We start from the raw sequence: 13051 nt of genomic DNA, 5'->3' as shown, positions 1-13051 counted from the left end.
TCTCTCTCAGAGTCCGAGAAGTGGGAACATCTACGTCTCTAAAAATGCCACCTTGATTGACTCTCCAAAGGGTTCCTCTTGAAAATGTCCAACATGGTGCGCATGGAAACCAGGAGAGAACAACACAACGCTTTAAGAGGTACACACAAAAGCTTCTTGGCCGGCTGACTCAGTTGGGAGAATCGGTGAGACAGTCGCGAGTTGGCAACTAAGAGAATCGGTCGAATCCTCAAAGAAAAGCTCCCACAAAAGCAAACCCCTGTTTAGTGCCTATCCTTTGTGTCTTTTTTTTTCAATTCCCTGAGAATGATAAACTGTTGACAAAAGTTTTGAAATGTTTTTTCGTCGTGTCTTTTCGCGAAAACCAGCCTCCTCCAATGGATTCCTTCATCAGGATTCCCAAGATTCTGATGAGAAAACTCGAATTGTGGACCATAAGTATCCTGGATCGGCAAAATTCCATGCGAGAAGGCTCAGTAGCGGAGGACTGGATGATCAGAGAAATCATGGTCGCGTGCTCAATGTGATACAATTGACACCCCTGTGGGAGCATATTATTCGGACAGGACATCTTCCTACCAATATCAGTGTGACAGAATTATTTGGGGAGTTCAATGAGCGCCTTAGTGATCCTGAGTGGCAAGTGCGTCAGCATGCTCTTAGAGTTCTCGTGGATGTCCTACTTGTTCTTGGACAAAGGGCTGACCTGCATGTGTCCCCATTGATGGGAGTTCTAGTGGAGAATCTTGGTCATTCGGCTCCAGCAGTAAGAAAGGGAGCTCTGGATGCCCTACGGGTGTACATCTCAGAGTCCGCAATGCCCGAAACGGTTCTCCTTGAGATTATTGATCTGGGAATGGAACACCCCCATGAAGACCCATTTGGAGGACGTCTCACAGTGGGGACAATGCTCTCGATGCCGGCTCTCGTACAAGCCACTCAACCCACTCCCAAGAGGCATCATATTCTACGTTCAGCCGTTGAGGCATTGCTCGAAAAAACGGTACAGATAACTTTTCAGGAAGTTGCCCTGAAGATTCTCTTAAAAATAAGAGATTACGTAGGTCAGGAGGATTTTTACGATGTGATGCCTCATAGTGCTCGGAGGAACTTTGATCTCCTCTGTAGTGTTTACGGACTTACTGAACCTACATCCAGGGATTCTGGAATTGATCTCCATATCCCATCAAGTACTGAGAGCAAAGGCTCATGGAAGCATCAACCGAAAGCTCCTTCCAGCGACAGTAGTGTCAGTTCGGAATCCCAAGAAGTTCAATGGAAAGTCACGACTAATCATATGACGGCTGTGAGTCCAGGAAAACCCCAATCTGTCGATGAAAGTGGATGCTGTGGTGAAGTGAAGAATTGCAATATGGAAGAAATTCCCATGGATGACATCCCACCGGCAAAAGTGATAATGGAGACTGAGATTAAGATTAACCAAGATACAGCTGTAACAATGAGAATTCTCGAAGCTGATCCATCGTCCATGGAAGCCTCTATGGAAAACCATTCCAATGAGGATGAGAGTGAAGAGGATGAAGTAACTATTGTCGAAACTAAAGTACAAGAAACTCCTGTACAAATTGAAGATGTTGAGGCAGAAGCCAGAAGAACTCCGCGTAGGGTACATTTTGGTGGGGAAGTGGTCAAGATGAGAACACCGGATAGTGACAATGTAACTCAAAGTGATGGGGATGATCAAATTCGTCCTGTTATCATGACAATAGCCACACCACCCTCTTCAGGCAGATCAACTCCGCAAAATACCACCACAAATTCTTCATCTTCCCCGATGAATTACCTAAGTATTAATATCCCCAATGACAACACAAAACCCCCAATTCAACGTCCAAGAACAGCAACCATTACGAAACTCGATTCTCCAAACTATCCCTCCACATCACCGGATCCTGGTTACTCTCCTGACCGCGGTAGAATTATGAGACACAAATCCGCATCCCCAAGGCACCAAGCGAGAAGATTCAGCTTTACAGCCGATCTGCTAAGCCCAAGAACTGAGCATAAACCCATCGAAATGATTCACAATTTACAGAGGAGTCCAATGGTATCTCCCATTCCAGCACGAAGTCGAGATAATTCTGAAGATAGTCAAAAGGATAATATTCAAGAAATGGAAATTAAAAGCCCTCCGAAGGATGATAATCTACAAAATAAGACAAAATCATGGGAAGATCTTAATCTTGTTGATGAAAGTGTGTACAAGGAGCTCAAAAGTGGGGTAAGTTTACAGAATTTTACATTTTTACATCATTTATACAAAGTCCGCCTTTAATTAATTAAAAGTACTAGAGTGTATATAGGGTAAAATGACTCCCAAGTGACGATACATTACCTTCTGATTGGGCAATTAAAAAATTTTATTTCATCTAAATTGCTCATAAACGTTATTTTCACTTAAGAAAATTAGTTTAATGTATTTAGGGCAGAAATAAATCATTCTGTTTTGTAAAAAAAAATAATTGACAAGTATTCCATTTTTATCTGTTAAAAAATCAAAATGATATAATTTAAACAATTTCACAATTTCACATATGAAAAATAAGATTCTTTCCTAAAAACCAAATCCACAACAGAAGAAAATGGAGCACTTTTAAAATATAGTTCCTAGTTAATTCCAGTTAGTTCCTAGCTGAATACAAATGATGATTAGGATCAGTTTAATTTAAAAATGGGAGAAAAAAGCTTAATTTCAAATCTGCCTCAGTGCAAAGCTGCCCCATACCACTCTAAACTTCTTCAAATATATTTTTTTTAATTTTGATTTTTTAATTTAATATTTAATCACAAACTGTAAACTTTTTACTTTTTCTGTAAAATTGATTCATGTTTGATTTTCCAAAGAATTGTTAAGAAACTGATTTACGAAATTGTAGGGGAGACTGGGGCAAAAAGTCACAAAACGGATATTTTATTTTTTTACAAGCTACTCGAACGGTTCAGAAATTTCTAATTAGCGCATTTTATACGAAATTTCCCGCTCTACAATTTTGTGAAAGTAATTTTCCTCTATTTTGTAAGGAAATACGTTTAACGAGCCGATTTCTAAAAAAAATAATTTTGTGAGTATTCTCAAAAATGCTGGGGCAAATAGTATCAGACATAAGATATTATCACAATTTGATTTGCTTCATTATGGGCTTCCGTAAATTTGAAAAAAATACTAAGAGGACATATTTTCGAAGAAAATTTATTCATCTATATCTTTGTAAAACACCGTTTTCTCTATCTGAACGAGAAAAGAGCTTTTCAAGTTATTTTAGAAAAAACACACAAAAGAATGCAAATCGTTTAACTAATGCAAACAACAAGCGGCGAGACATGGTAATGACGTTTGGTTTCGCTGTAAGACATCAGAAAATGCTTCGCTTTTTGTTACTTTTTGCTCTATACATTTTGTTACTTTTTACCCCAAGTGGCCATATTAGGTGAGATTCTTAACAATCTCACCTACTATAATCCTAACAAAATTTCATGTCGTCCGATCGCGCTCAAACTTGGCCAAAATGTGTTTCGCCACTTCCTGATCACGAATATATGGGGGGCTAAGTTACGTTCCCGGCCGGCCGGCCGGCCGGCCGTCCGTCCGGCCGGCCGGCCGTCCGGCCGCTCTTTGGAGCTTAATAGCTCCTAAACTAAAAAAGATATCGACTTGCGGTTTTCGGCAAAGGTTAAATATCGTATGAAAATTGCAACTTGGTGCATTGACCCCCCACCCCCCACCCCTCCTTCCGCCATTTTGAAGACCCCCCTTTATTTGTTTTCTCAATAGCTCCGCCCCTATGGCATCGAGCGGGCTCAAATTTTAGTATGTTATAGCTGGGCCTTAGAGCTTTCCATCAGTACCAAACTTAAGGTCCCCCGACCCCCCTGACCCGAGCTATAAGGGTCCAAAAAAATTTTCTTAAAATGGCCATAACTCCGGTTCTAATTGTCAGAATTTAAAAAGTGAGGGCTTTTTGGAAAGCTCTCGTGAAATGCCACTTCCCCTTCTAACATCGCAAGTTCATAAAACCACCGCTAGGGGCGCTTTTTTTAAAAAGAAAATTTTTAAATCTTAAAAGTTAAATAACTCAAAAATTCCTTATGCAATCGGGCTGAAATTTTAGTATGTTGTAGCCGTTGATTATACCTATCAAACAGAAAAAACCTTAAGTCGATCCATAACCCCTGACCCGAGCTATAAGGGGTCAAAGTTCGCACATTCACCGGCCTCTATCTCCGGTTCTAATTAACATAGCGACATAAATTTTACGTTTTTGGTTTCGTCTCGATGAGCACTTTCAGATGGAAGTTCAAAAAGTCACCACAGGTGGCGCTGTGATAGCGTCAAAATTCATCGAAATTCAAAGTCACTTTTCTCAAAAACGGCATTGTGCAAGTTAATGAAATTTTAGTATGTTGTAGTCCAGTCTAGGACGTTTCCAAAATGGTGCGTATGTGCGCTGTGGTTTCAATAGAACCGGAGATATGAGGGGTCAAATTTCACAACATTCAAAAAATCATATCTCCGGTTCTATGTGACCGATTTTGATGAATGAGGGCTTAAACGAAAGATCTCACCAAATGCTACAACTTTCTAGAATATTTGAACTTCGTGGGACCAACACCAGGGGCGCCACAGTCGAAAAACCAATTTCAATATCACATAACCTCAATTATCTCGACTGTCGCTAAACCGATTTTGATGATTACTTCAACATAATTGTAGAGCACATTTGTCTCTACATTTCGTCCATACATCATTTTCCACTCAGACTACGCTATCACTCCAATTTTGCCGTTTAAGTGTGAAAAAATTGATTTTTCCCATAATAACGCTTTGAAATCACTCAGATGCCAATTTGACTGCCTCTACTCCACCAAGACACTTAAAATAGGGGTTTAAATGGAAAGTCCCGCAAAATACAACAATTCTTTGATATAGTTGAAGTTCAACAAATGAACACTTGGGGCACTCTGGATGAAAAAACGAGTTAAGAAACAAAAAACCTCGCTTATCTTGGCTTGTGAGTAATCGATGAGATCATGTTCTATGGGAAAATTATAGAGAACATTCTGGTCTACATTTCACCCATATAACACTTTTCTGTCAGTTCATCCAAATCCTTGATATTTTGGTTTAAATACAAAATTTGTATAATTTCACGAATTTTATTCAAGATAACTGAATGGCGTCTCCCAACTTCAGCTCCAAATCGAATTTGCATGCACTCCGAGTAAGCTCACGTTAAGAATCTCACCTACATAATCCGGTTAGGATTATCTGTCCCTTTAATAAAAGAATTTATGGAGAAAAAAATCTTTGAGAAATTCTAAAATAGATAGCGGATTTGTAATTAAAGAATCCAAATTATTTATGAAATATTTACCAGTGCATCAATTTTGGAAAATAAGTAGGTAATAATTGATATCTTCTGCAAGCAAAATATTTCAAAAATAGGGCTGAAAAATTTCGATATTTATTATTTTCTAAATTTCTTGTTCGAATTCTACGAAATTTACGACATTGAAGAAGATTTATGGAGGCTATCTGTAGAAAAATTTTAAGCCGCTATCTTTTTTATCTTGGAAGATATTGAATTTTGAATTTTTCGATTTATGATTTTTTGCCCCAATCTCCCCTATTAAAAAAAAACTTGAAAATCACTTGTAAAATGCTTTAAATTTAAAGATTTCTTAGAGAAAGATTAGAAAGGATTGTATACGTGACCGAAAGGTATAAAAGCAATTAAAATAAATAAATAATAATAAAATAAAATAAAATAAATAATAATAAAATGGGAGTATTATTATTAAAATGAAAAACAGTAACATACTATTTTTATCTTTTTTAAAATTTGTTTTAAATGAGCTTTTAGGAAATAGATTTGTTTAAACTTTGATCCAATCAACAACAACGGCTATCATAACCTTTTCACTGAGCTTTTGAAGTTGTTTTTAATTTAAATTGTTAATTACTGGCCACAGAAAACTGCCGTATAAGCATGCATGAGACTGCCCTTATCGTAATTTCAGAACTTAAAGCAAAATTGTCAAAACCATAAATGCTGAAACAACTGTTAATAATAATAATATAAAAATGCTGGCTGCTGGCACAACATTCCATAAAGGAACAAGGCCTTCCCGCAAAGGGATTTCTAGACATGCATTATTATTTTTTCTTGTACGAGATGAGGATGTCAGTCCCATGTCCGTGGAATCAAGTGCAGTGAATCTCACTGGATGCAATCCGAACACCTTTAACGCCAGGAAAATTCCTGGTGACTTAAAGGGGATTCGAACCCGGAACACTTGCATCATAGAGCGAGTGCTCTACCACTTGACCCATTGAGTGCCCCTGTGTCCATATTGAAGCAAATTCTCTACGAAAAAACTCTTCAATATGGACATAAACTTCTCTAGTGTGTAGAGGCCATTAGGGGAAACTATTCTCCATTCGAACCTTCCTACCGTAGAATAATATGAATTTTCTTTAAGTTTTCCTAAGAGACTTAAACGTTTCTATCAAATATTAGTTAGCTTTTTATTAATTTATTGATGATTAAGTATTATGTAAATCTTTCAGGTAAAATAAAAGAAAATTCACATTATTTCAAGGCATATAGGGGAAACTAGGGCACCACCAAACACGGGGTAGCACCAAACACTAATTTTCATTTCTAAACTACTTGGACTATCTCTACCATTTCTTTAGTGGACAAGCATCCCTATAATGCCTAAAAATTTCTATCAGTTTTGTCACCAGAAGTCGAATATCTGATTAAAAATTCACAGTGTTTGGTGCTACCCCGTGTTTGGTGGTGCCCCAGTTTCCCCTACGCCCGAAGGAGAGTACTTTCCTCTAATGTTTAATATAAATGTGTAAGTCTTTACTTTCCCCTGTGAGTACTTTACCCTATTAATAGTATTTTTTCAAGCTCAACACTCTGCTACAGGGTAAAGAGATAGATTATCTTGGAGATTGGTATAAAGAGTAAAACGGTAATGGACGAAAAGAGAATAATATAAACAAAAAGACGACAAGCCAAGACAGAAAACATTTTAGTAACGTTGAATTAAGAACAAAGTAGTCAGATATAAAATGATTAAATGTTTGTCTAAAGTTATCAATAAGTGGGCATTTGACCCTATCTCCTCTAGATTTGCGTTTGTTGAATTCTCCAAGATACCAGCAATTTGGTTAACAAAGCGTCATATTTGAGAGTGATACGAGAGTGACCTAAATCCCCATATCTCAATCTCCTATCCAGCGATAAAAGTGACGGCGAACGTGGTCGCCGAAGAAAGCGCCATGCGGGCATAATCACCCTTTTTGATTTCTCAACTTGTAGGTATACTCGTACATACCCTGAAAAATCAGGTACTTGCACGCGATTTGTGTCCTGTTGAAGCCACTCAGTAGCACCCCATGTTTCCCTGCTTTTAATTGGGGACCCGGTGACACAGTAAGAATGAACCACAAAGTGGAAAGACCCAATTTTTCCCCATATACAACGCCACATGACTTGCAGAGGGAATAGCCGGCAATTTTCCGCAATCAGTGATTCTTGCAATTTCTTAAGAAAATTTTCTCCACAGAAAACCCTTACAGAATAGACTATAGTCTTTTTTTGCGCGTAAACCTTTTTGAGTGGCGGAAGTGAATTTGGCGATGAACAAAGAAGAACCTTCATTTACAAATGAGCTTAGTTGTATTCTTTTGTTGTCTTCTTTGCAGGCTTTTCACCTGGTGTTTTTTCAGGTGAAAACCCAGCAATTTTCATCACGATGCCTCAGTATGAATTTGTTCTTCGTCCATAAGTTATCTCATTGCCAAATTTACTTATCCTCCTCGGTATATTCAGTAATTAAAATGTTATTAATTCTAGGTATGGAGAAACCTTGAATAATGACTGTTTAATTAAGATATACCAATTCCTTTTCGGAAAAGTGCGTGCAAGACTACATCAGTCTATCGCGGAAAGAGAGCCACAAATGTTTAAGGCGGACAATAAGAAAATTAGTGTGACATCGTCCAAAAGACCACAAAAATTGCCACCCCTTCCGGAAACCAATGACAAAGAAAAAGAAAAGTGCTCAAGTGGAAAACGTCGTGTTGATCTGCCGCAAAGGATATTTTTCATATGGAAGGTATGACCTTCCACAAAGCAATTCACCTTGTGATAACGCATCAATTTTAACCATTTCAGCCATTACATCAGTAAAAAAAACTTTACATGATCTCATAAACCTTTGCTCCTAAAAATTCGTCTAATAAAATATTCAACTTATATATAATTCCATACACAATTGAAAAGCCTTCAATGAGGTCAAGACAAAACGCGAAGAAGTCAAACCTCAAGTTATGAAGTCGCGACTCATATGGAGGGTATTTGACTGCCCTCATGGACTTGGGGTTGAGGGTTTTAGAGGGGGGGTGGAAGAGGCCAAGAAAAATATATGAAACTCTGTACAATTGCCTTTCTGAGTGTACTTAATTAGATTTTTATCGATTTTCCCCCTAGAGTTTAGCACACAAGTCATAAGTTGAAAGCTTTTATTTTTGACTTATAACTATTCCATTTCCTTTCATACAATTTTTTAATTTCTCATTCCACAAACTGTAAAATTTTACACTTCGCGTTTCTTTCTCACTTCCTGCCTGATCCTTACCTTTCTTGCACCTACTTTTGAGAAATTAACATTCAAAGACACAGTGAATTTTAATTTTCTACAAAAAGTTGGTAAATGCTGCCTAAAGTCGCTAATTGTTGCAGAAAAAAATTATATTTATTGCCCTTTTACTATGGCTTTTTATTTCAAAGGCATTCTGGCTTCAAAATGCTTTATGGAAGTACTCAAAAAGATCATTAGGTGCATATGCAGCATCATTTCAGGAAATATTTCTTTAAAACTATAACATTTTTAAATGGAAAGACTAAGGGAAAGTGCTCTCCCTCCGAACGTCCATGCCTTCGAATAATGTGAAATTCCGTTATTTTTCCTAAGAGACTTGCAAGTAATTATCGGATAATTATCAAATTGATCATAAGCTAACTAATATTTATTAAAAATGTATAAATCTCTTAGGAAAAATAAAAGAAAATTCACATTATTCGAAGGCATGAACGTTCGAAGGGAGAGGACTTTTCCCTAATATGTGATTTCTATATCATGAAGAAAGCTTTATCTTATAAATGTTGTGTTTTAAACGTTGAAAATAGATTTCAAAATGTGTAGTAAAAATTCACCATAAAAATGAATTTCTTTAAAGTACTTTGAATTTTTTATATACTCACATTTAACGTTCTCTAGGTAAAACAATAAAAGAAAATATTGTGTAGTTATTGTGTAAATCATTTCCTTGTGATAGCCCTTCGACTTTTCCATAATATAAGAAAAAACCCCAAAAACATGAAACATCTTTCTGAAGTAAAATTGGGAAAATTCGGTCTAATCCTTTGTTCTTCAATTTGTTTTTATTTTGTCAATGTTTCGACCTTGAATGAGATCATATTTAGGGCCTATTGCATACAAATTCAATTTTACTAGGGGGAAGTACTCTCCCTTCGAACGTTCATGCCTTCGAATAATGTGAATTTCTTTCATTTTCCTTAAAATACTTATACATAATTATCATATAATTATGAATAATTGATAATAAGCTAGCTAATATTTAACAGAAATGTGTAAATCTTTTAGGAAAAATCAAAGAATATTCACATTAATCAAAGGTATGAACGTTCGAAGGAAGAGTACTTTCCCCTAGAGTTATATTCCAACAATGTTTAACAGTTTCTTTGGAAATTTAACTCCTCGAAGTGTTTGCAAGAACTTTCCCATTATGTCTTCAGTTAGTACACTCAATCGCATCCAGCAATGTAATATCCGTATACTACAGGAAGTTCCGCTTTGAAAGAAATTTTCGAGAACGAAAAAAGCCCGCAAATTCACTCCAGGACACAGAAAAATTGCATACTCACAGGAGAGGTTTCTAGAGTATGTTACGAAGGCGCCGTGATGCATGCAAAATATTTTCTGCGCTTATTTTTCAGCCAATTTTCAGTGCCAGCGACTGACTAGAGCTTACATACTGTTATGAATAGTTTCGTGTGTTCCCTAATTTTCACGTAATTTTCTTATTCAATCCAGGATAAAATTTGGAATAAAAATGGATGGCAAAAACGTTCCAGCTTTGCAGAATGCTCGAAATTCGAACTCATGAGACTGAGCTCTCCATGAATTCTCTTTCACGCGGTTTTTTGTACACGAAAGCTTACTTTCGTTTTACTTTACATTTACTTTCCAAATTTAAGCAAATTGGTTGAGATATATCCCCTCCTGCAGAATGGTTGAATTTTTACCTTCGAAATCTCGATGTCGAAAATTTCTTCACTCAAAAGTGTCGATAAAGGAAATCATTGGAACCGTTTTCAAGAAACACACTAAAACATTGTTTTTAAGAAGATGGTGGTGGGTGGGGGGAAAAGAGACAAAATTTTAACATTCCCTTAAATAATAAGACTTACGGGGGGGATCACCAAAAACCGGTAATCGATATCTCTTACCGCTTAGTCTTTAGATCGGAAAAACATTTAAAAATTTTTGAAAAAGCAAGTCACTTACGGAAATGCCGAAAATTTATCTGTTTATTGTTGATTGAGACCGATGCAGTCGAGTTGGGAATTTGGATATCATTCCAAAAAAATCTAAATTTAATATAATCGAAATATCGTTGTCGAAAATTTTCTCGGTCATAGGTGTCTATAGACAAAATGTTCGCATAGACTAACTTTAAAATGAAAAAAAATCGTTCGAATCCGAAAATTAAAAAAAAAAATCATTGGAACCGTTTTTGAGAAAAACAAAAAAACATGATTTTTTGGAAATTATGGAGGTTTGTATGGGGAAAATGGAAAAATGTCTGTAGAGTCACTGAAAACTGAAACTTAGATCTCTTATGCCCTAGACACATTTACAGCTTAAGCCGAGAGACGGTTTAGTGTAAAATGATAGAAATGTAGTTTAACCATTATTTCAAATATAATTACGCTGAGTCGCCTCCCAACTAAACTCAAGTCTGCCAGGGCCCTTACCGTTTAAGCTTTAAAATGGTGAAATGTTGAAAATAATGTGATTATATATTCTGCTATGTCTTTGAGTTCGAGCAGTAAAATTTAAAAAAAAAAATTGTAACACCTCGAATTACCTCATTTTACCTTAATTAGTAAAACGTAAATATTTTCAGTGAAAATGTTAGTCACCCTAAGATGAAAACACTTTTTTGGTTTTGCCCAGAGCTTTCGATCCTGATGGGGATCTTTTTCAGTAGTCATCAGGGTCGAAAGCTCTGGGCAAAACCAAAAAGTGTTTTCATCTTAGAGTGACTAACATTTTCACTGGCAATCACCGGAGACATCCCTCTAAAGTAAATATTTTCGAAATTAAAAAGACCAAGGAACGAAGTTAAGTGCCAATCTTTTGTTATTTACTTTCATTAAATTTTTGATTCTACGACAATAAGACATCAAAAACATAACCTAAATACGTCTAAGAAAAATAAAAATATGTTCATTTAACTATTAATTTCTTACCAAGCGAAAAATGTGGAAAAGCGATATAATTTCACGCGTAAAACAATTAAAATCATATTTGTTGGCCTCTGTCAGTTTTCCCATGGGCAATTTTCCCTTCTTACTTGCGGCATTACCTTTCCGCCTTTGGCATATCTCAAGCATCATTACACGAAGGGATGGAAATGATATAAATTTCGTGATTGCGATAAATTATAAAACAACAGTGTGTACAAGTGAAAAGTGGGACACCCACTAAATGGACCATTTAAGGGGCAACATTTTCTCCACGAAAGCCCTATCACAAAAGAGTTTTCTTCCCTTTCTGTAATACTTCCAGAGCACACGATGGTGCTATTTAATTTTTATATGAGGTGTATATTATTTATTTCTTGAATAAATGATATAATGAATAGAGGTAGAAAGTACCCATTGCCCATGGAATTTTGATGTCGAAAAAAATATCAAGAAACTGTGTCAATTCCCCAACTCGAATGCCTGAATTTTATAGTGATTTGTGGGAGTGTTTGAAGAGTGGCGAATATTTCATGAAAATGAGGGATAGACCTTGCTTGGGATCCACGTGGGAAGAAAAGGTGTAATAATAAAATATCCAACCCCATATGGGTGTATTGATTGAAGTGTATGTGTTTTCATAAATGACCCACTTACATGGTAAATTTTATATTTTTGAATATTTACTCATAAATGCTGTAGCAATGAAACTACTTTATGAAATTTTCTGTATATGTATTAAACAATTTTCATAAGGTGTTTGTTCTCACCTATTCTAGAAAAAAAAGAACACAAAGAAAACCTCAAAAAGAGCTGAGGAAAATCCAGCAAATCTTCACTGTAGAACGTTTTTTTTACCATCCCTCTTAACAACTTGAGGGTGTGTTTCCACTTCCGTTTCCTTATTCTAATACACATTTACTTCCATCATTTCAACCCTACAGTGACTTGCGAGGGAAAAATTATTGACTTCCACTGAAAATTATCATCTTTCTCTATTATCAAGCTGTGTGTTTTTGCGCGGTTTTATGGCGCGAAAAGCCGCGACTCCGCATAATATTACACCACAAACAATTTTATACTTTGAATTTTTTCTCAACAATAGAAAGCTATTAACCTTTTAACCTTAGATTGTGTTGAGAGTATGTTGTACTTGTCTAGAAAGGGTTGATAATATTAATTTATGATTTTCTCTCTCTTATTACTTGTGAGAATATTAGATTATGAAGCTTTGTAATATTCATCACGTTATAAAAGGCGATCACATGCAGCATATGCAGCTTCTTGAACTTACTTATTCGACATCTTAAATTAAGAGACAGGAAGACCAACGAAGATTTCAGTGATTAACATAAAAAGAGCAAAAGATATTCATGTTTTTGTCAACTTATATCACATAAATATTTTGATATTTTTAAGTGGTGTTGGATTACATGAAAACAATTGATTTGAAATCAATT

The 13051-nt window shown here is 36.1% G+C and overlaps 1 protein-coding gene across 1 annotated transcript in view; it reads left to right on the top strand.

Moving 5' to 3' along the window:
• Nucleotides 1-220: 220 nt before the first annotated feature.
• LOC129807667 (TOG array regulator of axonemal microtubules protein 1) overlaps nt 221-13051 on the top strand; it is a 45187-nt gene continuing 32356 nt past the window's right edge. The window contains exon 1 of the mRNA XM_055857088.1: nt 221-2242. Within this exon, the coding sequence (XP_055713063.1) occupies nt 335-2242 (1908 nt within the window). The 5' untranslated portion in view covers nt 221-334. The remainder of the gene's footprint in view (nt 2243-13051) is intronic.

The sequence above is a fragment of the Phlebotomus papatasi genome, chromosome 3, assembly GCF_024763615.1.
Source record: "Phlebotomus papatasi isolate M1 chromosome 3, Ppap_2.1, whole genome shotgun sequence".
Taxonomy (NCBI): Eukaryota; Metazoa; Arthropoda; class Insecta; order Diptera; family Psychodidae; genus Phlebotomus; species Phlebotomus papatasi.
Note: the sequence above shows the minus strand (reverse complement) of the source record. Positions and strands in the feature narration are given on the sequence as shown.